The 25,679-nt window shown below is 40.1% G+C and overlaps 1 protein-coding gene across 1 annotated transcript in view; it reads right to left on the bottom strand.

Moving 5' to 3' along the window:
* The window catches only part of GK5 (glycerol kinase 5), a 67,363-nt gene extending 42,039 nt beyond the window's left edge, over window positions 1-25,324 (bottom strand). The window contains exons 1-4 of the mRNA XM_032143744.2: window positions 25,032-25,324; window positions 15,321-15,414; window positions 13,241-13,316; window positions 4,438-4,531 (exon numbers count right to left, since the gene is read on the bottom strand). Of these exons, the coding sequence (XP_031999635.1) occupies window positions 4,438-4,531; window positions 13,241-13,316; window positions 15,321-15,414; window positions 25,032-25,178 (411 nt within the window). The 5' untranslated portion in view covers window positions 25,179-25,324. The remainder of the gene's footprint in view (window positions 1-4,437; window positions 4,532-13,240; window positions 13,317-15,320; window positions 15,415-25,031) is intronic.
* Window positions 25,325-25,679: the final 355 nt, after the last annotated feature.

Genomic DNA, 25,679 nt, shown 5'->3' with positions numbered 1-25,679 from the left:
TAAACTAAAATGGGCAATTCCTCTTTATATACCCTACACTATTCTCATAAAAAATTAGATTTAGGACACTTCTGAGATCTTCCGTTAAAATGTAGATACCTCAGGATGGGTGGTGAGGTCATACAAAAATATTACAAGCTCTAATACCTGCACTTTTAGACAACATATAAACAATTAGCATCTTCATTCATATATGTAATGAGTATTTACTGAGTAACTTATAGCATACCAAAGACTGTTGCTAGGCCTTGTAAAAACAAATTGAACAATATGGGCAGAATCCTTGTCTTTTTAAAATTTACATTTTAGTGAGAAGACAAATAAACAATCAAGTCAATAAATAAGATGATTTAAGAAGACAAACTGTAAAATGAATCATTATTTAACATGCTACTAAGAAATGCATCCTGATTTCAGAGATGTTAAAATATAACTTATACATTGCTGATGGGAAAGTAAATGGTATAGTCACTCTTGAAAACAGTTTGGCAGTTTCTTACAAAAGAAAACATGCAATTACCATATGACCTTGAGGTTTTTATCCCAGAGAAATGAAAAATTACATTCACAGAAAATTCTATACAAAGAACGTTCATAAAAGCTTTATTTGTAATAGCCAAAAACTGGAATCAGCACAGATGTCCTTTGACAAGTGAATGGTTAAATAAACTGTGATACAGCTGTACTATTGAATACAACTCAGCAATAGAAAGGAACAAACTACTGATACAGGCAACAACTTGAATGAATCTCCAGGGAATTATACTAAGTGAAAAAAGCAAATCCCAAAAGGTTATATATTTTAAAGTATAATCCTATGTATATAACATTTTTCAAATTAGAACATTTTTTAAATGGAGGACAGATTAGTGGTTGCCAGGAGCTAGGAATGAGAGAGGGTAGGGAGGTGTATAGGAGAGTGGTAGATATAAAAGAACAACACAAGAGATCTTTGCAGTGATGCAACTGTTCAGTATCTTGCATATGCTCCTGGATACATGAACCTACAGATAGGAAAAAATTGTATAGAACTTACATATATACACATACACACACACACACACACACACACACACACACACACAGACATACACACACAAACACAGACAAATATAAAGTAAAACTGGGGAAATCCTAATAAAATTTATGAATTGTATTAATGTCAATGTCCTGGTTGTGATGTTATACTACAGTTTTTCAAAACTTTACCAATGGGAGAAAGTGCAAAGAGTCTAAGGGATCTTTGTAGTGTTTCTTACAACTGCATGTGAATCTATAATTATTTCCATTTAATTTTCAGTCTAAAAAATGTTTATCTAAGAATCTTTGAAATTTAGTAAGTACAATGAAGGAAACAAAGGGCAACATAAGAGACTGAGGGCAAGGGGGTTCCTTTAAGTAGGGTGGCAAGGAAGGGCTCCCAGATGTGCTACATGAGCTCGACCCTAAAAAGGATGAGAAGGATCCTGCCATGATGGCAGAAAGACCCTGTGCATGTACAATGGCCTTAAGGTAAGAAAGGGCTTGAGTGCTACAAGAACAAAAACAGGCTGAAAAAGATGGAGTTGCTAATCTTTAGCAATCTCAGGGAGAAAGAGGTCTAGGAGGTGGTCAGAAGTGTAGAAAGAGCCAAACCTTGGTAAGGAGTTGGGATTTTATGCTAAGAGCAAAGAGGAGAAAGCCTTAGCAATCATTAGGCAAGAATAAGAACAATAGTAAGAGGAAGACCGGGCATCTGGGGAGACTGGAGGAAAGTAACAGTGGCAAGAGATTGCAAACACACCTCAATTACTTCCCCATTTTGCTTCAGACTAGCCTTGGCCAAACTAATGACACTGGTGCCAGTTCTGGCAAAAACACTCTAAATATTTCCAAGGGCCACAATCAAACCATTAGCAACTGGAAAGGGATGACTGCAAAGTGGGGCTCCTTCACTGCCAGGACAGGCCCTAGAATTATGTGTGCTAAACTGTGAAAGCCTGTGTTTGTGTAAATTTTTTTGCTAAGAGAAGCAAAACTTTGATCATGCGCATGTTCAGTATCAAGTAGACAAAAGTGCTTTAAATGCTCAATTTTGTGCTTGAGGTCACAGTTCTGCATTATGATTGGAAATTTGAGGCTAGGCATGGTGGTTCATATCTGTAATACCAGCATCTTGGGAGGCTGAGGTGGGCGGATCACGTAAGGCCAGGAGTTCAAGACCAACCTGACCAACATGATGAAACCCTGTCTCTACTAAAAACACAAAAATTAGCCAGGCGTGGTGGCACGCGCCTGTAATCCCAGCTACCCAGGAGGCTGAGGAAGGAGAATTGCTTGAACTCAGGAGGTGGAGGTTGAGACAGAGGGAGAGTCCATCTCAAAACAAACAAACAAAAAAAGATTTGAAATATGAGACATATTACGGAAGTAAATGTTTTCAAATCACAATTTTTCTTTTCAAACCACATTTTTTTTCAAAGCAATAAAAGTGTTAAACACCTCAATGACCAACTTAAAGAATGTTTAACTATTAAAAACTAAAACTATATATTAAGGTATAAAATTAGGAGGCCGGGCACGGTGGCTCACGCTTGTAATCCCAGCACTTTGGGAGGCCGAGGTGGGTGGATCCCGAGGTCAGGAGATCGAGACCACGGTGAAACCCCGTCTCTACTAAAAATACAAAAAATTAGCCAGGCGTGGTGGCGGGCGCCTGTAGTTCCAGCTACTCGGAGAGGCTGAGGCAGGAGAATGGCGTGAACCCAGGAGGCGGAGCTTGCAGTGAGCCGAGATTGCGCCACTGCACTCCAGCCTGGGCAACAGAGAGAGACTCCGTCTCAAAAAAAAAAGGTATAAAATTATAGATTATAAATTGCATAATTTAAAATTATACAATTGAGGGTTCATGACATTTCCTTATAACCACTTTTACTCCCTTAATTACTGTGTCCTTCTTGTCAACAGCACCTCTCACAAGTTATTGCAGCAAGGTACATTTTTCTATATTAAACTATCAAAAAGGAAAATCAATTCAGGTGAGATTATGGCAAAATCGTTTCACTCATGCATTGCTGTTATATTCTATAATATATTCACATTTGTTTTCATATTAAATTAATATCATCAAATACTTATCAAGTAAAACTGATGCTGTAGACAGTCCCCTGGGTGCCATCTGATACCAGTACACTAGCAGAGAAGGCATTTAACTGTGAGGCATTTTAAGCATTAAAATAATTAACATGGGCCAGGCGCGGTGAATCACGCCTGTAATCCCAGCACTTTGGGAGGCCAAGGCGGGCAGATCATCAGGTCAGGAGATCGAGACCATCCTGACTAACACAGTGAAACCCCGTCTCTATTAAAAATAGAAAAAAATTAGCTGGGTGTGGTGGCGTATGCTTGTAGTCCCAGCTACCTGGGAGGCGAGGCAGGAGAATCACGTGAACCCAGGAGGCAGAGGTTGCAGTAAGCTGAGATTGCACCACTGCATTCCAGCTTGGGCGACAGAGCAAGACCCATCTCAACAAAAAATAATAAAATAAAATAGAATAATTAATATGGAATATTGATTACGACACAAAATACTGTAGGTCTGACACCACTCGAGGAGCAGGAAAACTGTTTTACCCTTTGACTAGGGAATCTCACACTCAGGAGTGAGGGCAATTTGAGACAAATAACAGAAGAACACCTGATTTCATGATGTTGCTATTGTCACTGTCACCATCATCATTGTCATTTACTGGTGCCTACTATGTATCAGGCATAATTTGGTATTGTTGGCTTTGAGACAGGATCTCACTGTGTCACCCAGATAGAGTGCCCTGGAGTGCAGTGGCAATCACTGCAGCCTCGAACTCCTGGGCTCAAACAATCCTCTCACCTCAGCCTACCAAGTATCAGGGACTACAGGTCCACACCACCATGTTCAGCTAATTTTGCATTACTTGTAGAGATGAGGTCTTGCCATGTTGCCCAAGCTGGTCGTGAACTTCTGGCCTCAAGCAATCCCCCTGCCTCAGCCTTCCAAAGTGTTGAGATTACAGGCGCGAGCCATCACGCCTGTAATGATAAGAGCTTGTAACAGTCTGCTAGTTATCTATAATATCTCAATATCCATCCTGAGCTTTTATAAAAGATGAAATTTGGGTATTTCATTCATCTAGTCTGTATCTTTTCCATTTCTCAAGGACAGAAACACAAATTCTCACTAATATGTGAAACTGTGGTCCACCATCTCTTTAGAACTTTCTGAGGTACAAGTACTGAAGTCTACCAGATATGCCTTTGATTGACTATTATTAAACTTCACTGGAATGGGGAGTGTGTGCATATGTCTTCTTAATGTCCTAAAACAAAATAGGTAGGAAATAATACAATTAAGTCTACAATTAAGAGACATTTACAGAAAAAAAAACCAATAATATCCAAATCACACAAGAAAAAGATTACCTTCATAAGAAGAGAATTATTCCAAGATTTTACAAGTTCAACAGCTCTTAAGTCTTGCCAACTTATAAAGTTGTGAAAATGATTTCCTGTTTTCCTAGAAAGAATAAAACAGTATTTTGAGACCCAGCATAAATCAGAGACTATGTTAAAGATGTGCCATAAGAGAAAATAAAATTAGAGGCCATGCTGTAACTGCAAAGTATAATTTAGTTAGATGTGCCTTTTTGAATGATTTCTTGATTTTGTAAGTTGAACACACTGCACAACAATTATGTGACATATAGTATGAAATGTATATACTTCCAAAACCAAAACTAACTAAGGAAAAGGCCTTTGAGGACCTTCTCTATACACTTTAAAAGCAGGTTTTTTAAAAGCCAATGCTTTTCCCCTTTATTGCACTTATCCTGATACACATAATCCAATAAAAACCTCCTGACCTACAGAAGAGCTGAAATATTGCCTGAGCCTAGTTCTACATCTGTTAACTTTAGGATTGGCTTAGCCATTGGCAACCTAACATGCTTACCAAAATCTCTCCAATAAAGAGAAATTCAACAAACCTTGGGTCAATACTACAATAAAAGTACAGAGCTAAGAAATACAGAAGTAAAAAAAAAAAAAAAATCCTTTTTCCTTTGAGGCTCCTGCAAATCAACCACTGGCATCTACTAATCAACATCCAAGTCAAGCTTGCTTTCTGCCCCAACTCCAGGCCTCCTCCTGTGTGACTTGAACCATGTTCAATTGCTAAGATTCATTCTCTACTCTACTTAAGCATTCCACACCCATGGTCATATCCTCACCTTTACATGGTCTACCACTCAAAATCTAATGCTCCATTATTAGTCAGCACATAGGAAGAAAAGTTTTCAGTTTTCTCAATCTTACTCCTTAAATACCTGGCCTTCCAACTCACTGCAACCTTTAATCCCTCAAACATTCCCTTTTCTTCTGACCAACCACTCCTAACTTTGGTTACTTTCCCCGATCTCATGGTCTATTACTTTAACAGCTTGCCACTGCACTCTCTAATACTTAACTTAAAAAAAAATTGTAGCAAAATATACATAATATGAGGTTTACCATTTTACCTATTTTACATGTACAATTCAGTGGCAGTAAGTACATTCACAACGTTGTGCAACCATCACAACTGTTTCTAAAACTCTCATCACCCCAAACAGAAGCTCTGTAACAATCAGGAAATCATTCCCCATTCCTTCCTCACCCCATCCCTTATAGCCCCTATTCTATTTTCAGTGTCTATACATTTGCCTATTCCAGGTATATCATATATAAGTAGAATTATACAATATTTGTTCTTTTATATTTGGCTTACTTCACTTAGTATAATATAACTTAGTTTTCTAGATTGATCCATGTTGTAGCATGTATCAGAAATTTGTTCCGTTTTATGGCTGAACAATATTTCACTATATTATATACTATATACCGTTTATCAATTCATCTGTTGGTACACACTTGGGTTGTTTGTACCCTTTGGCTATCGTGATTACTGCTGCTTTAATATTGGTGTGAAGTATCTGTTTGAGTCTTTGTTTTCAATTTTTTTTAGGTATATACCTAGAAGTGGAACTGCTGGGTCATATAGTAATTCTATGTTTAACTTTTTGAGAAACTGGCAAAGTGTTTTCCATAGTCATTGCACCATTTTACATTTCTACCAGCAATGTATGAGGGTTCCAATTTTTCCAAATCCTCACCAACACTTGTTATCTTCCTTTTTTTAAAATTATCACCATTCTAGTGGGTGTGAAGTGGTATCTCATTATAGTTTTAATTTGCAATTCCCTAATTACTAATAACATTGAGCATCTTTGTGTGTGCTTATTGACCATCTGTATATTACTCAAGTCCTTTGTCCATTTATGTACTGCGTTGTTGCTTTCTTGTTGTTGAATTAGGAATTCTTTACACGTTCTAGATATTAATCCCTTACTAGGGATTAGGGATTAATACGTTACATGCTTCGAGGTTACAATTTGCAAATATTTTCTCCCATTCCATGAGTTGTTTTAGACGGTATCTCTGAGGGATTATCTAATCTCAACCCCATTCAATGGCTAAAATCTTTGGGAGGAGGATCCACTATTGTTAATTTTGTTCTGTGTATAATTTGTGCTATTGGTTTACTGTTCACGTGTAAAATTGGAAAAAATATTCTTCAATCCAATCGTGATCAGCACCAAGCTATGATTGCTATGGTTCATTTAAATCAGAGAAAAGGGGGAGATGTAGGGAGACCCCCTGAAACTATGGCTACAGAATAAAAGATGAAATGCTCCTGATTATTGTAAATACAAAATTGCATGCAGGATTGTGTAAAGACAATGCCAAGTTGGACTGCCAGAATGAGCCAATAGCGTGTGATGTGCTTCCCCCTGCAGAGAGCCTATGAATGGACGTGCAGTCAGGGAGGTTTCACATCACCAAGATTCCTATCCCAGAAAAGCAGATGTTCATAGCTCTGGGAATGGAATGCAACCCTTGTGGAGAGCCTATAAATGGATGCATGGGGGGGTGTCTCTCCATATGGATAAGATAGGGCTATAAATGCCCTCATCTTGCCATGGCTCTTCTAGGCCTCTTTAGGGTTAAGACATACTCCCTTCTGAGAATTTCTGGTCTAACCGGTTGTCTAGCTTCACATCCTGTTTCCATGGATTGTTTGTAACCAGCTTTTGTTGCAATTGTTACTGCTGATTAATATCTTGCTAATCATAGGTTATGGAAAGATTGTGTTTCTGTTTTAAGGCTCTGTTAGAAATTACTGATGCACACACTATATTGTAAATTCTTATCTCTGTATACTGTACTTATACATACAAATGTACTGTATTTCTACATACAAATGTTACGTTAAAGAATTACTTCATCCCCACGTGACCATCTCACCTCATAATCAAGTGACCCTAAATCTCTCACTAACCTACCCCTGCCCTCACTGAACTTAATAATAAATGCTGGTATATCCAGTGCATTGTTGGCACTGCGGGACCAGAAGGCAGTGAACCCCCTGGACCCAGCTTTCACTATCTTGTGTGTGTCTATTATTTCTCAACCTGCTGATCCGCCTAAGAACAAAGAGAGAGCCCCATTGCATTGTGGGCTGCTGGCCAGATCCTGCAATATTCACTCTGTTGATAGTGTCCTGTTTGTCACCTTTAAAATGGAAATCGCAACATTTACCTAGATCATGAGCTGGTTACTTCTTTTCCCTTTAGAGATCCAAATGGTCACCATTATCATGAGTACAAATCAGAGGAGTGATTTCCTACTGTTTTAATCCTCAATCTTGGATGAAATTACAAACCAAACCTACCAAGATGCACACCTTCCATGTTACATGCTGCAGGTGGTTTTCTGAAGCCTCACTGCATATTAGATATCAATGTCTAAATTTTTTCAGACATTTTTAAAATGCAAATTGCACATCACGTCAAATTAATTTTAACATAGCTTACTTATTATTTATAATTAAATTTAGGGTAATTTTTCTACTTTGGAGAGTTCCAACCAATAGTTAAAAAAGTTGAAAAATTAGTAATCATAAACAAATGAAAAAATAAATGTCATTTGATACATAAAGTCCAATTTATCTACTTTTTATTTTGTTAACTGCTTTTGATGTCATTTAAGGAATCACTGCCAAATCCAAAGTCATGATGATTTTCTCCTGTTTTCTTCTAAGAGTTTTTAGTTTATAGTTTAAGCTTTTAAATTTAGGTCTTTGATGCATTTTGGGATTCATTTTTGTATATGGTATTAGGTAAGGGTCCAATTTAATTCTTTTGCATGTGAATGTTCAGTTTTCCCAGCACTATCTGTTGAAAAAACTATTCTTGTTCCACTGGCTGGTCTTAGCACCTTTGTCAAAGATCAGATTGTGTTTGATAAAGATAAAATCTATTGATATATAATTCTTCAGAGCCATTCTACAACAGCACATACTTATACACTTAAATCTGATGTTCAATCACTGGTTTCAGCAAAAATTTATAAGGCAATTTGTACCAGGAATTGGGTACACAGCTATGAACAGAGACACACAGCACTTTTGCCCTGATGACTGTACTTTCTACCAGGGAATTTAAACAAATAATCAATTACTCAGTTGCTCACTTACAGCCGGAATACGCCCTATAAAGGATAAATAGAGGCCGGGCGCGGTGGCTCACGCCTGTAATCCCAGCACTTTGGGAGGCCGAGGCAGGTGGATCACGAGGCCAGGAGATCGAGACCATCCTGGCTAACATGGTGAAATCCCGTCTCTACTAAAAATACAAAAAATTAGCCGAGCACGGTGGCGGGTGCCTGTAGTCCCAGCTCCTTGGGAGGCTGAGGCAGGAGAATGGCGTGAACCTGGGAGGCGGAGCTTGCAGTGAGCCGAGATCGCGCCACTGCTCTCCAGCCTGGGCGAAAGAGCAAGACTCTGTCTCAAAAAAAAAAAAAAATGATAGAGGTGCCATGAGAGTATTTAACAGATGGCCCCTGTGTGGTGGTCAGGGAAGGCTTGAGAAATGACAATGGATCTCAGCTCTGAAGGATAAGAAGGAATCAGAAGTATGAACATTCCCAACAAAATGTGCTATATGTTCAAAGGTCCTAGAGCAAGATGAAGCATGTCTTAGAGGAACTGAATGGCTAGTGTGGCTGAAAAGCAATGAGGGGGAGAGACAAAATCACAAGATGAAAGTGGCATCATTAATTTATAACATAGAACACGACAATCTACAATACTGATTTTTCAAGTAATAGCATATATTCCAATATTCACTCAGCACTGACTTGGGTTTATTTTATCTCTATCAACAAAAAAAGGAAAAATGAAGGAAAAGTGTAAATGGCAATATTGTAAATTAATTGTCTTAAACCCTTCTAACACTTTACACCATTCTGTGGCTCTTAATATATTTTAAGTCATAAGTAGTTGGTAAGACTCATTAATGTAAGTATCAAATACTACAATAAAAATCTATTTTGTTCAATGGGAATATAGAGTAATTTGTGTACCTATATAATGAGATTGTAAATTAGGGCTGGTATTCTTATTCATCTGTATACGCAGTGCAGCCCCCAGCACGGTGCATTACTCCCTGTGAACCCTCAAACAGTTATGAGTGAATCCTGGCTCCCGTGACTCACAGTTTGTGTTGCTAATTGGCACACACCCTGATCTGAAGTTAGCTGGCAGAAATCTCCCAAGAGACAGTGACTAAAGAAACAAAACAGCTCGTGATTTTTTTTTTTTTAGAACAAAAGGAATTTAAAAGAACCAAAATGGAAGTGATATCAGTTAGAATTATTTTAGAAAGCAAGCTAAACACACCACTTTTTGGATATATTGGAAAAAAAGCTTAACCTGAAGAACATGAAGAAAGCTCAAAGACTGAAAAAAGTTAGTAAGTTTCCTGGTCCCTAACAGGGGGATGGGGGAGAGATAAGGAGAAAAACAAAAAGAAAGTTCAAAGTTTTAGACCTCCTGACAGCAACTGTGAGGAAAATAATGTTTCTACGGCCATGAGGACAGAAATGCACCACGGATGCAGGAGGAAAAAAACAACAAGCTGGGAGGAGGAGCTGCTGGCCAGGACTGGAACGAACAATAGGTTTTTCCACAGGGTCTAGTCTGTCTCTCCTTTTCTCTCACAAATGAACAAGAAGTGCTTCTGGCTGGCCCTGGGTTGTACCCATTTGTGCTGTGTCCCGGCTGTTTGCTAGGGCTCTTGTGGAATCTGTCAGCATCATACACCACATTGGCTCCCTGGGGCCCAATGAGCAGAATAGGCTCCGCTCCATTATTTTAATGTAAAAGAAGCACAAAGCCTTTCAGTCTTTTTTCAAAAAATATCCACTATTTCAGTTTCTACAAGCAAAGAATGTTCCCAAAACTCATGAAAGAATACAAACATTTCAAAAAAGAAAAAAGGACAGCCAAGATAAAAAACTCACAATGAATTGCTTTAGGAAGAAGTCTTATCCCTCTACACCACCACCACCAGTAAGGAGAGTGAACTGTCTTGAAATCTAACTCTTCTATTCCTTCTGACGGTGATGTATAGTCCTAGCATCAGACAAAAGCTCTGCTTCCTAATATTCTGACCTTACTGTCATGAGTGATATGGTAGCCAGGTCCTGATGAAAGTAATCACTGGGGCCAATGGCCAAGTGAATGTGACACATCCAATCAGTTCTTTCCCTGAGAATACTCCTCCCTCCACTTTCATCTATCCACTTCCCAGATTAGTGTCGGTCCTGCTTTGCTGGCTTTTTCTTCCCTGACTCACTTTAAATTTGGTGGGAGCCAGGCGTGGTGGCTCACACTTGTAATCCCAGCACTTTGGGAGGCCGAGGCGGGCGGATCACGAGGTCAGGAGATCGAGACCACGGTGAAACCCCGTCTCTACTAAAAATACAAAAAATTAGCCGGGCGTGGTGGCAGGCGCCTGTAGTCCCAGCTACTCGGAGAGGCTGAGGCAGGAGAATGGCGTGAACCCGGGAGGCGGAGTTTGTAGTGAGCCGAGATTGCGCCACTGCACTCCAGCCTGGGCGACAGAGCGAGACTCCGTCTCAAAAAAAAAAAAAAAAAAAAAAAAAAAATTTGGTGGGAGGAGGGACCCACAGTCCAAATCCTTAGCTTGCTTTTCTTTTCTCCACGTAATCTCTACCAGAGCACACACCTATTTTTTGAGACTTCATCTACACCAATGGTTCCAAATTGGGGATGTCCCCAGGGGACACTTAGCAATGTTTTGAGACATTTGTGGTTGGTACAAATGGTGGTGAGGTGGGCTGGGGTGCTACTGACATCTAGTGGGTAGAGGCCAGGGATGCTGCTAAACAGCTGCAACACCACAGGACGGTCCCCACGACAACAAATTATTCAGCTCAAAATGTCAACAGTGTCACTAAGATTAGATACCTTATCTGTACAGGTAAGTTTAATTCATCTGACAATATACTACTATTTAAGATTTATTTAAGATTTGCCATAACCAAGGCCAGTGCTGGGGAGTGGAGTAAGCACAGAGGAACTGCAGACGTAGGCATCAATCTGAGATGCATCATGCCCTGAAAAAAAAGATTACTGGGCCGAGCATGGTGGCTTACGCCTGTAATCCCAGCGCCTTGGGACGCCAAGGCAGGCAGATCACTTGAGGCTCAGAGTTCAAGACCAGCCTAGGCAACACGGTGAGACTCCATCTCTATAAAAATTTTAAAAATTAGCCAGCCATAGTGTGGTACACACCTATAGTCCTAGCTACTTGGGAGGCTGATGTGGGAGGATCCCTTGAGCCCAGGAGTTCGAGGCTGCAGTGAGCTATGATCGTGCCACTGCACTCTAGCCTGGGTAGCAAAGTGAAGACCTCGTCCCCCAAAAATGAAAATAAAAAGAACCTATCTGATGGAGATGTGCTATGCCTCAGTCCAAATTAAACCAATGTTCTAGTCACCTCTGAGATATCTCCACATTCACATGTCCAAAACCAAACATTTTATCATTTTTCCTTCTACCTACTCTCACTACTACCCAGCCCATTCCTCCTTATATTCTCTATGATTTATATCATACAGCCCAAACATCAAGGCCAGCAGTATTGGTAAATTCGAATCTCTTCTTCTTGCCTAATACTGAATTAGAAGCCAAGTCCTTGTGAATTCACCCTAATTATATTTTTCAGATTCATCTTTTCCCCCTCTGCTCACTTTTCTTTCCCACTGCCCAAGCTTAAGATGTCCTTTGGAGCCTAATGCTTTAACAAAGACACATTTTACAGTGGTGTGTGTGGGTACGTGGGCGGGGGGATTTGGGGGGAGGGAATGTGAGTGTGTGTTTAAACCAAGAGACGGAGAAATACATGCTAGCTGGGGGAGGTGGCCGAGGTGGAAGAATTGCTTGAGCCAAGGAATTCGAGACCAGCTTGGCAATATGGTGAAACCCTGTCTCTATAAAAAATACAAAAAAATTAGCCAGGCATAGTGGAGTGCACTTGTAGTCCCAGCTACTTGGGAGGCTAAGGCAGGAGGATTACCTGAGCCTGGGAAGTTGAGGCTGCAGTGAGCTGTAATCATGCCACTATACTCCAGCCTGGGTAACAGAGTAAGACCCTGTCTCAGGAAAAAATAAAAAGAAAAAGAAACATGTTGAAGGCAATATGGGGATAGGATGAAGAACATATGCTCCTGAGTCAAAAAGGCAATTTAGAATCTTGGCTCTATTTGCTCACTGAGCAACCCTGAACAACTTATTTCTCTGGAAAAATAGATATGATGCCAAAATTATAGGTTTGTTGTAAGGATAATGGCACTTGGGACTGTCACAGGTGTTTACTATATAGTAGTTATTATGATATTATAACTATGTTTAGTGTATATATGCCTCATATGCTATAGACAAATATTAAATTTTGAGTAGACTGAAAATACAAACCATAAGCATAGTACTCTGTTTCTGAAATTTGTGAGTTTCCTCTGACTCTTTTGAGGTATAATTTTTTAGATCTTTGATCTATGCTTGTTTGAAAAGCTAACTTACCCGAAAGAAAGAAATGGATAATTTAAATGACAGTAAGTTTTTTTGTGGTTATTATTTTATATAAGTCAAGCCCAAATGACATGCAGTGAGCATACAAGTCAGAAAGCAGGCACATTTCATCCCTCTCAACCAAAGAAACTATTCTCAATCCACAAAGTTAAAACTCCCCAAAGAGGTTTCATAACCGTGTACTCACTGTGGCATGAACCCAGCAGTAGGGTGCTTATCACAAAATGTACTTACTTGTTCCATGTAATAAAAGTTGCTCTCTGTGTTGAAATGCCAAGACCAACAATTTGATTCATCTGTATTCCTGCAGCTAAAAGTAAAGATGGATAAAACACATGTTTTAAAGCCAGTGATATTTTTCTTTACAATATTACAATATGGAAAAAAAATCCAATATAATCTTTAAGAAAAATACCTGGGTTTAGCATTCTAACAAAACAACTGGAATTAATAAATAAAGTATTACTCAGATGATTCTGTAGCATTTTTTTTACTTGAAGGAAACAAAGGTTGTTTCTTGTTTTTCGTTTTTGTGTTTTTTGTTTTGAGACAAAGTGTCACTCTGTTGCCCAGGCTGCAGTGCAGTGGCGCAATCTTGGCTCACTGCAACCTCTGCCTCCCGGGTTCAAGCAATTCTCCTGCCTCAGCCTCCCAAGTAGCTGGGATTATAGGTGTGCACCACCCCACCTGGCTAATTTTTTGTATTTCTAGTAGAGACAGGGTTTTACCATGTTGGCCAGCCTGGTCTCGAACTCCTGACCTTGGGTGATCCGCCCACCTTGGCCTCCCAAAGTGCTGGGATTACAGGTGTGAGCCACTGTGACCGGCCTTAAAGGTTGTTTCTGAATAACAAAGTAGCTTTTTTTGTTTTAGGTGTTGGGAAAAAAACAAATACTATTCAAAGTATGTCAGATTTATTTTTTCTTGGTAATAATAAGATTGGATCTTAATTTAAGCAATGATCAATCATAATAGAAGCTGGTTAATGACAATAAAGGAAAACTCTCAAGGAAAGTAGTATAATTATTGAAGCTGAGACCTTATTTTCAACACAAACTGATGCCAGGATACAAATAAAAATAGTGACTTTTTGGTCCAAATTTCTTAAAATATAGCAACTTGAGTATTTTTTGTGATATTCTTTAAAAATCTATTTATCCCACTGGGAAAATCTGGGACAACTTCAATTTGAGCATTGAGGAAAACACATCAACCCCCATATAGTATTCCAAAGTTATTCAACCTGAATCTAACTGGGAGGAAACAATCAGAAAACTTCGAAATGATGGACACTCTACTAAACTGGCTTGTACTTTTGAAAACTGCCAATGTCATAAGAATGTGCTCTAGATGAAAGGAGCCTAAGCCGACTGACAGCTAAATGCAATGCCTCCTCTTTGGCTGGGTTCTAGATTGAAAAAAGAAGTTTTTTTTGTTTTTTTGTTTTCACTAAGACAAGAGCAAATATTGAAGACAGGGTATTAGAAAACAGTGCTGTGTTAATGTTATACTTCCTGAGTGTTATAATTGCATTGTGGTTATAGGAGAAAATACTCCTTTCCTATGGTTCAGAAAGAAAAAAACAGTTTGCAGAAAATGGTAAACATTACAAAATATGTTTGAATCTACGAGAAAGATATACAAGAGTTTATTGTACTATTCTTGCAAGTTTTGTATAGACTGAAATATTTCAAACCAAAAAGATGAGAAGAGGCAATTCAGCCAGAAAAATGAAGTAAAAGATCTTCTAGAATTTACATTTGCAAGTAATCTTTGCCATGTTCTCAAGCAAGGTTGCCATTTCAATGTTTTGAGATGTTGTCAATGTTTAAGAATGTTTCTAACACTCTTAAAGAACTAAGACTTAGATGATAGCTTTGGCCAGGAGAGCACTTTATGTCAAGTGACCAGAAAAAAACAAATAAAAACTTATTTTACAATAGAAATAACTCAGTTTTAAACTCATGAGAGTAGAAACTATACACTGTAACTTCTGTTTATAATCCTCTGGTATTTTGTGCCAAACAGGAAATCAAAACAGCACTAGCTATAACCTGGAATGAGGAAATGGTGAGCATTTGTATTACAGCTGAAAAGGGACAAACCAGAGGACACAGCAGATGTTACCTTTCCCTGACAAAGGAGCTCACTGTGAATTACAAATTTCCGTTGAAAAATACTGGGAAACTGTAATCCCAATAAAATACTATATATATGTATAACTTAGGAAAACCACAACTACAGAAGCCTGAGAAAAACTCTTATTACAAAAAAAACCCATAAATATTATTGTTATTTTTATAAATCCAATTACCTTTGACTGCTTCTTTTATTACAGCAACAAATTGAATCCAAAGAACATCAGGATCAATTTCTACCCAGCCAATTTGAGGATAAAGATTTTCTACCTATTGAGGAAAAGAAGATTTAGTAAAAACAGCATTAGATCAAGTCAACAGTATGGGTCTTTGGGTCTCAAAACTACTGGTTAAAATAATTAACATGATTTTATTATCTAATTAATTTTTATTGTTAAAATTGAAAAAAACACATTTATAAAATAAAAAAGGACTACATGCCAACACCAAAATAGCAGTAACTCATGAGTTCACAGAAGACTTTAGCTTTGTTTATCTCTACTTTTATTTTCTAAGTTTTCTACAAGAAGGTGTGTTTTTAAAATAAGAAAAAAGGCTTCTAAAAAATTAAAAATAAATTTTAAAAAAAGTGAATTCCAGTTCAGACCATGATAAAGTACGCACACTCCACCCTGTCTCTTCCGCTAAATACAAATATAACACCTGGACAGAATGCACGGAGCAGCTATTGTGGACTCTTAAAAAGTATATGGCAGCAGGTGGACTGGGGAAGTAGATAAGAATTCAGGTACCATAGAACTGGTGGTGAGTTTCCCATTTTTCTTCTGAAATCCCCTGGCTTAGACTCAAGGCATCCTGAAAACCAGAACTGGGAACTAGGGCACAGAAGAAGCGCCAGGAAAAGCTCTACTGTTTTGGCTCAAAGAATGAGAAAGGGAACTCCTAACACTCAGAGGAAATGGGGCAGACCTCCCATTTTTCTTTTTTCCCTTGTCTCCATACTTTTGTACCCACAAAATCCTGTAGCAGTGGCAGCAGCAGTTAATAGTGGTATCAGTGTGTCTCAACAGGTACCTAAAATCCTGAGGAAGGTAGAACTTCCTCTCCAATCAGATGAGCGGTGATCCCAACAGGGTGTGGTCAACCCCTATGGCTTTTTTCCTCTGTGTGTTTCCGCTGCCTAATCCCAGACATACCCAGCCGAATGGAGTAATAAAAGCCCCAGCTTTTTGGCCAGGGACCACAAGGGGAGGTTCAGAGAATCAAAAAGTACCAGAACCGTCTCAGAGAGGGAGGAACTTGGAAAAGATACTACAGAAAGTTGTGTATGAACTCTTAGGCTCACCCCAAAGCTGCACTTGTATGGATGTAATCCTAAACACTAGACCAAAGATATTAAGAACAGAACTAAAGGATAGACCACTGCCCAGGTCCCAGACTGACTACTAGGTTGCACACACACAGGGCAGATCCAAATAGTACTGCCAAGATTTTGAAAACAAATCTGACACTGAAACTGCAGTCAGAAGACTGAATTTGTAGCCTGAACCCAAATGCAATAAATACCTGCTACAAGAAAAACAACAAAAATCCTCATAGGATTTATAAAAACCCCAGGGTCTTTTAACATAATATTCAAAATTTCTTGGATACAATCCAAAACTACAAGGTATATGAAGAACCAGAAAAATCTTAACTCACACTGGAAAAGATAATCAAGAAATGCCAATGCCAAGATGACACAGATATCTGATAAACAGTCTAATGCAGCTATTATGAAAATACTCCAAGAGGAGTGAATACACTTGCAACAAATGGAAAGACAGTCTCAGCAACGGTAACTACAGTAATCATTTAACTATGTATGTGTATATCAAGGTCAGTATATCAAGACATCATGAAGAATGCCTTAAATATATCCCATTTTAAAAAGAAAGAAAAAAGAAAGTCATAAAAGACATAAAAAAGAAAAGTTTTAGAATTGAAAAATGTACTGATCAAAATTTAAAACCTACTGGATGGGCTCAATAGCAGAAGGGAGATAGAAGAAAATTAATAAACCTGAAGATAGATCAATAGAAATTATCTGCACAACAGAAAGAAAAAAGATTGGAGGAAAAAGAAGAACAAAGCTCCAGGGACATAGCAAAAGGTCTAATATTTGTTTAATCAGGGGTCTCCAAAGAAGAAAAGAAAGAGTTCAGAGCAGGAAAAAAAAAATTACTTGAAGGAAGTAACAATGCTAAAAGCTGCCCAAGTTCAGTGAAACCTATATATTCAAGAGGCTCAGGAAACCTTTACCAGAATGTACCCAAAGCATTACACACCAAGATATCATAATTAAAATGCTGAAAACTAAAAGCAAAAAGTTTGAAACCAGACATTTCACATATACAGAACAAAAATTTAAATGACTGTGCATTTCTCATCAGAACCATGAAAGCCAGAAATAAGTGGCTCAACATTTTACAGTGTGCTAAAAGAACTGCCATCCCAGATTTCCGTAACAAAATCCCAATAGTATTTTTTGTAGATTCTAAAATTTATATAAGGCAAAAAAACTAAAATAGCCAAAACAACGTTGAAAAAGAATAAAATCAGAGAGGAAAAAAAAGAATAAAGTTAGAGGCATACTACCCAATTTCAAGACTTACTATAAAGCTACAGTAATCAAAATAGTATGCTATTGGCACAAAAACTGACACATAGATCAATGGAACAGAATAGAGAGTCCAGAAATAGATTCACACAAATATGACTAGTTGATTTTCAACAAAAGTACAGAGGCAATTCCATGGAGAAAAGATAGTTTTTTCAACAAATGGTGGTGTAACAATTGGACATCCATATGCCAAAAAAAAAAAAAAAAAAAAATCAGGCCAGGCATGGTGGCTCACGCCTGTAATCCCAGAACTTTGGGAGGCTGAGGTGGGCATACTGTCTGAGCTCAGGAGTTCGCAACCAGCTTGGGCAACACAGTGAAACTCCGTCTCTACTAAAATACAAAAAAAAAAAAAAAAAAGCTGGGTGTGGCAGCGGCACCTGTAGTCCCAGCTACTCGTGAGGCTGAGGCAGGAGGATTGCTTGAACCTGGGAGGCAGAGGTTGCAGTGAGCCGAGATCGAACCACTGCACTCCAGCCTGGGTGACAGAGCAAGGCTCCATCTCAAAAAAAAAAAAAAAAAAAAAAATCAACCTCAACCCAAACTTTACAACTTACAAAAATTAACTCAAAATGGATCAAGATCTAAATGTAAAATGTAAAACTATAAAATGTTTAGAAGAAAACACAAGAGAAAATCCTGTGACTTGGGGTTAGGCAAAGAGTCCTTAGAACACCAAAAGTATAATTCATATAACAAAAAATTGATAAATTGGACTTCATCAAAGTTAAAAACATTTGTTCTGCAAAAGATACTGTTAAGAAGATAAAAAGACAAAAGTACAGACTGGTAGAAGATATGTGCAAATCACATATCCAACACAGGACTAATATCCAGAATATATAAAAAATTTCAAAACTCAACAGTAAGAAAACAAAGAACTCAACTTAAAAATGGGCAAGACTTCAAGCACTCCACCAAAGAAAACATATGGATTACAAATATGTACATGAAGACAGATATTCAGCATCATTAGCCATTAGAGAAATGTAAGTCAAATCAAATAAGCAAAGTTTTAAAAACTAATGGTACCAAGTATTGATGAGGATGTGGAACAACTGGAACTCTGATACATTGTTGGTGAGAATGCAAAATGGTATGGCCACTCTGAATTTCTTGTTAAGATAAACATTCACTTACCATATAACCTAGCAATCCCACTCCTAGGTATTTACCCTAGAGAAATTTACCCTATAAGGTTGTACACAGGACTGGTTCAAAGTTTTTTAATGTTCCCTTTAAAATCTGTACACTAATGTTTATAGCAGCTCTATACATGATCACCAGAAACCAGAAACCACTTAAATTGTACTTCAACAGGCGAATGAATGTAGTACATCCATATGATGGATACTACACAGAAATAAAAAAGAATAAACAAATGATATACATAACAACATGGACAAATCTCAAAGGCATTATGCTGAAAAAAATCCAGTCTCAAAAGGCTACTTGCTGTATGATTCCATTTATATGACATTCTCAAAAAGACAAGACTGTGTCATGGAAAACAGATGAGTGGTTACCAGAGGTTAGGTGGGCGGGGAGATGTGACTACAATAAAGTAACACAAGGGAGCTTGGGGATTACTTCTACACATGTGCTAAAGTTCACATAACTATACATCGAAAGTCTATTTTACTTTAACTTAAAAAATAAAATAAATTTTGTAGGCTGGATGCAGTGGCCTGTAATCCAGTACTTTGGGAGGCCGAGGCAGGAGAATCGCTTGAGCCCAGGAGTTCAAGATCAGCCTGAGCAACATGGCAAAACCCCACCTCTACAAAAACAGAAAAAGGGTGTAGTGGCCCACACCTGTAGTTCCAGCTACTCAGGAGTCTGAAGTGGGAGGATCACTTGAGTCCAGGAGGTAGAGGATACAGTGAACTGTGGCCACGCCACTGCACCGCAGCCTGGGAGACAGAGGGAGACTGTCTCAATCAATCAATCAATGAACAAATTTCATAAAAATCTATGGCTTCAAGTTAAAATGATGACTTAAACATATGCATACATCTCCAATTCCTCCCAGTCTATTAAAAGGAAAACATTAATAAGGTTTAAAAGTACAAGGACAAAGAGAAGAGCAAATAGGATCAGACTAGATTTTAACAAATGTTTTTTGTTTTTTTTTTTTTTGAGATGGAGTCTCACTGTGTTGCCCAGGCTCGATTGCAGTGGTGCAATGTCGGCTCACTGCAAGCTGCACCTCCCGGGTTCACACCATTCTCCTGCCTCAGCCTCCCGAATAGCTGGGACTACAGGCGCCCGCCACCACACCCGGCTAATTTTTTGTATTTTTAGTAGAGACGGGGTTTCACCGTGTTAGCCAGAATGGTCTTGGTCTCCTGACCTCATGATCCGCCCGCCTCAGCCTCCCAAAGTGCTGGATTACAGGCGTCAGCCACCGCGCCCGGCAACAAATGTTTTTAATACTAACAGTGAGTGGGCAGGTGGTACATGGCTTAGGACAGAGGAGGAAATGCCAATACCTCACTGCCTGCTCAGGTTACACTGGATCTCTACTCACCCTGGCTCCCATTTCACTCAGAGTAAAACCATTATTCCTTATAATGGCCTATAAGACCAGAGTCAGGTCACCTCTACCTTTCTCCTCAGAATGTGAGCTCCTAGAGGTCAGCGAATGTGTCTCCTTAGTTCATTTTATCCCCAGCATCTAGAAGTGCCTGGGGTTTCTTAGATGTTCCATAAATATAAAGTGAATGTATGAATGAACATATGAGTGAACTATGAGAGTGATGCCCGTAAGCAAAGAGCAGAGATTCTAGGGTGCAACTCTGGAAATTAGAGGTTCCTCTGAAAGCTGGGATGCCAGATGGGGTTCTACATAGGACTGGTTCAAAGTCTTTATAAGGAGCCCCAATTCCTTTCCTCCAGCCAGATCACTGCCCCTCCCTAACTTGGCAGAAAGAGAAAGTAAGAGATTTATTTCTGGAGGGGTTGAACCAGAGTTCTGTACTTGCAAATGACAGATATACCTAAGTGCTAGGGCAAGGCATGGTACCAAAAAAAAAATGCAGATAACCAATCAAGATCACTAGTTAAGGAAAATTTCTAACATGTAGTATGAAAAGGCCAAAATAAAGAAAAAAGGAACTCTGAGGAAACAGTGACAATATGCGGAGCATAAGTGTTACACAAGGTGATGTGGAAAAAGAATCTCTTATTCCCCAGTGAGCTCATCAAAAACAGATTTAACACAATCTATTCTCCTTCTGTCAATTAATACTTCTGCCCTTTCTAGGCAAGGCTTTTATGACTACAGACTGTAATAGTTTAACTACAAGAAACACTTTCTTACCCCAGAAAACTCAATGTGGATATCATTGCTTCAAGGCTATAAACCTTCAGATTTGACTCAGGGTCACTTCCCCCCACTTTACCAATCAGGATGTCACATACCATCCCCAAACAAGTTGCAGTAGTGAAATCTGTTCTTTCACAGGAGAACCAAACCAAAATTAGATCAAGAATATAACAAAAGTTAAAAAAATTTTTTTTGATTAACAACAAAAGATGACAACCACCTAGTCTGTTTTTCAAGCATGTACAGAGAGTACACAGTATTACTCTTTGGAATGACCTTTCTGTCTTGTTCTTCCAACCAAGACATTATCATTTTTTATAGTTTCTCATAATGGCATGATGTTCCACTGGGGAACATGATAAATATTCTCCATTTTTAAAACCAAAATATCATATGTTCATATGTGGAGTTTCCAACACAAAATATTCTTCTAGTAGTTAATTCGTATATTTAAGAGTCCCTACGAAAGATTTTTTAAAAATACAAATTACAGAAAAAAGCTAAAAATGTATCTCTACTGTTAAACATTTAAAAAATAAAGGCCATAAGAAATAAGATTGATGTCTTGTCACAGCTTATTTTGTTCTTGTCTACAAAGGGAAATCTCTTTTTTTTTCTTTTTTAAAAATTTCTTTCCCAGTATCAATCAAATCATACACTAAGAGGTTTTAGGTTTCCATTATACATTCTTTCCATTGGGATATTACAAGAGGTGTAATTTTCACTTGACAGAATAAACACAATCAAGTTCTGTGTCTAAGTCATAGAGCTCAAGAATTCCTAACATTTTAACTGCAATTCAATTATTTATTCTGTAACGATGAGGTAATAAACCAGGTACTAAGACCGACAAGATCCTTGTTTCCAAAAAACTCAAATTATCTGCAGTAAAGGACCAGTTGCTGCTTGTTTTTTTAAAAAAATTTCTATTCATTGGCCGGGCGCAGTGGCTCAGGCCTGTAATCCCGGCACTTTGGGAGGCCAAGGCGGGGGGATCATGAGGTCAGGAGATCGAGACCATCCTGGCTAAGACGGTGAAACCCCGTCTCTATGAAAAATACAAAAAATTAGCCAGGCATGGTGGCGGGTGCTGTAGTCCCAGCTACTCAGGAGGCTGAGGCAGGAGAATAGTGTGAACCTGGGAGGCAGAGCTTGCAGTGAACCGAGATGGTGTCACTGCACTCCAGCCTGGGCAACAGAGTGAGACTCAGTATCAAAAAAAAAAAAAAAAAAAAAAATTCTATTCATTGTGGACCAACAATTTTTAAGATACAATTAAGTTTCTAGTCCGGGTGCAGTAACTTGTGCCTGTAATCCCAGTGCTTTAGGAGGCTGAGGCAGGAGGATTGCTTGAGCCCAGGAGTTCAAGGTTGCAGTGAACTGTGATCAGGCCACCTGGGGAACAGAGTTAGAATCTGTCTCTAAAAATAACAATAATTTTTATAAAGTTTCCAGAAAAAAAAAGCATACAAAATAAAATCCCAAATGTTTCATTACTAGAGTCAACAGACATAAAATTATTCTGCTAAGTTGCTACACAAGTTCCTAAATGCTGTTTTCGTTTATTATCTCAATCCCAGCAGCCCTGTAACTACACTTTAAGCAGTACTGCTATAAACTCCTACCACACAGAGAGGCATCGCTGCACATTTCTTAATCTACGACTGTGCTTTATCCGGGAAGAGCAGGCATTTTTTTTGTATTTTTATTTACTCATATCTTTCTTATATCCAGACACATTTTCCACAGGTTAGAGTCCGTGCAAACCTTCCTGGCCTCCTGCCACTCACAGCAATCTTGATCCATCTTTGAGATTCCTCACTTCATTCCTAAAAAAACTAATGATCTGCCCCAAATTATATATTAACTGTGAAACTTTGCATTTTCTAGTAATTTATTTCTCCCTTTGGTTCCAAATATTTCAATTCCTTAAAAGAAAAACAAAAACAAACAAACAAAAAAAACAGTGCTTAAAAGTACTTTGTGTCTAGAATTATAAGGGAGACTTTAAAAAGTATCATTGTGTTTGTGATAAATACTCTTAGAAAGGTAATGAGTACCCAGTCACTGAAGGGTGGTGTCTGCCTTTTATTTTTCCTTTCAGGCTGGGATAGGGATAGTGTGTGGGTGGGTGGGCAGTGTTCCCACACAGCTAGCCAGAGAAGGGACCAGGGAGCTGCTACAGTCCCAGTTCCACTGTCTTGGTCCTGAAACCTGAATGGAGGCCGGGCACAGTGGCTCACGCCTGTAATCCCAGCGCTTTGGGAGGCCGAGGCGGGCGGATCACCTGAGGTCAAGAGTTCAAGACCAGCCTGGCCAACATGGCGAAACCCCGTCTCTACAAAAATACAAAAATTAGCCAGGCATGATGGCGGGTACCTGTAATCCCAGCTACTCAGGAGGCTGAGGCAGGAGAATTGCTTGAACCTAGGAGGCGGAGGTTGCAGTGAGCCGAGATCATGCCATTGCACTCCAGCCTGGGTGACAGAGCGAGACTCCATCTCAAAAAAAAAAAAAAAAAAAACGAAATGGAAGGAAGTCTGATGTTTCCTCAGAACAAATGCTCAAAGCAGTCACTACTCACTGGCACTCTAGCTGGACCTGCTCCTGGGCAAGTGCTACAAAGAAAAACACCTCTAAGGTGGTGGGAAGAAGAATGAGACACTGAGAAAAAGGAGGAATACAGTGCTGCTGGGAATGGTTAGGTAACTACTGGCTCCTGCCCTCCCTCAAATTTCTAACATAAAAAGATATTGGTACTGGGAAGAGAAAAGAAGAACACCGTAACAGGCTGGCCGCAGTGGCTCACGCCTGTAATCTTGGCACTTTGGGAGGCCAAGGCGGGTGAATTGAGCCCAGGAATTCCAGACCAGCCTGGGCAACATGGCAAAATCCCACCTCTATTAAAAAATACAAACAAATTTAGCCAGGCATGGCGGCCCCTTGCCTGTAGTCCCAGCTACTTGAGGGGCTGAGGTAGAAGGATCACTTGAGCTCAGGAGGTTGAAGCTGCAGTGAGCCGAGATCACACCACTGCACTCCAGCCTGGGTGACAAAGTGAGACCCTGTCTCAAACGAAAAAAAGGAACAACAATAAGAACACCATAACAAATAAATATTATTTTTGGTGCATTGACAATTGTGTATAAATCAACACTTCATTAATACGAGAACAGAAGGATATCAATTTGTTGGTTGCTGACCAATATTATCAACAGTTGAAGGCTTTACTAACAACCAACCAATGACTTGGCAGATCTCTCAAACGAGGGGAAATAAAGAATTTTATGAATTCTCAAAGATGGAAAATAGAAAAGTGATGACCACACAGCCTTCAAAACTTGCCCAATACCTCTAATATCCATGGCAATCAGTTGCTCATGTAAGGAACCAGCATTTTGTGGAGTAGTAGTTAATGATGACAAGTGAAGAACAGAGAATAAACTTAAATTCGACAAAGATATGAAAAGTTATTGAGACACAAGTCCAAAGGATATAATAAAGAAAAAAAAGTTTTGAAAAATTAAAATGTAAATAAAGATGTGGTGGGAGATCTATCAGGGAAGTTCAGGAAGAACCAAGCAACTCACAAACCACCCTCTGGCTGGATGCGCACAGCCTGCCCAGTCCCATCCAGGTAAGCCGGACAGGTGGCTCCTCAGGTGGCAAGAGGCGAGCGAGCGGCCCAGGTCATACACCGGGCCCCTGGCGCCCTCAGCCTGGACAGGAAAGGCGCGCGGGATTCGGCCCAGCCGAGGGAGGGACGCTAAGACTCAGCCGGTCCGGGCGCGCCGTTCTGGCCCCAGGGCCCGCGGGTGCTGCAGGTGGCTACCTCCAGGGCGGTAGGTGGGGCCTGCCCACTCGCCTCCCGAGGCCGGACCCCGGGACTCAGCGAAACCCAGTCAGACCCGCGCCCCACGCCCGCCCCCAAGTCACCTTCTGCACGCTGGAGCCGCAGACCCGCGCCGCCCGGTCATAGACGTGGCAGCGGATCACAGAACTGCCCACATCCAGCCCCAGCACGAAGCCGGCGTGCCGCGGCTCCTGCGCTCTCTGCCCCGGGTCCGTGAGCAGCCCCGACATCCCGATCCCGCACGCCTCTCCGCTACAGCTGCCTCCCCAGAGGGCGCGCTATAAATCCCGATGCTCCAGAGTCCCAGGGCGCCGCGCCGGGCCGCCGCCCCCTACCCGGGCCCCAACCCGACTCCGCCGGAGAGCCTAGAGGGGCCCGGCCCCTGCCGCGGGCTCCACCCCGACGCCGTGACGTCACGGGCGCGCGCCGGCGGCCGCGCGGGAGGGGTGGAGGTGAACGGGTTTGTGCCGTGCTCTGGAGCCCCAGATCGCCAGGCATGCTCTGCCTCCAGTCGCCGGTCGCGGTTGGATTGACTTGGCCCTTAACTCTTTCTTTTCTTTTTTTTGAGACGGAGTCTCACTCTGTCGCCCCGGCTGGAGTGCGGTGGCGCGATTTCGGCTCACTGCAACCTCCGCCTCCCGGGTTCAAGCGATTCTCTTGCCTCAGCCTCCCGAGTAGCTGGGATTACAGGCGCGCTCCACCACGCCCGGCTGATTTTTGTATTTTTAGTA

This window comes from Hylobates moloch, unplaced genomic scaffold (genome assembly GCF_009828535.3).
Source record: "Hylobates moloch isolate HMO894 unplaced genomic scaffold, HMol_V3 SCAFFOLD_22, whole genome shotgun sequence".
NCBI lineage: Eukaryota > Metazoa > Chordata > Mammalia > Primates > Hylobatidae > Hylobates > Hylobates moloch.
The sequence above is the reverse complement of the archived record's forward strand: the minus strand, read 5'-3'. Positions and strand labels throughout refer to the sequence as shown.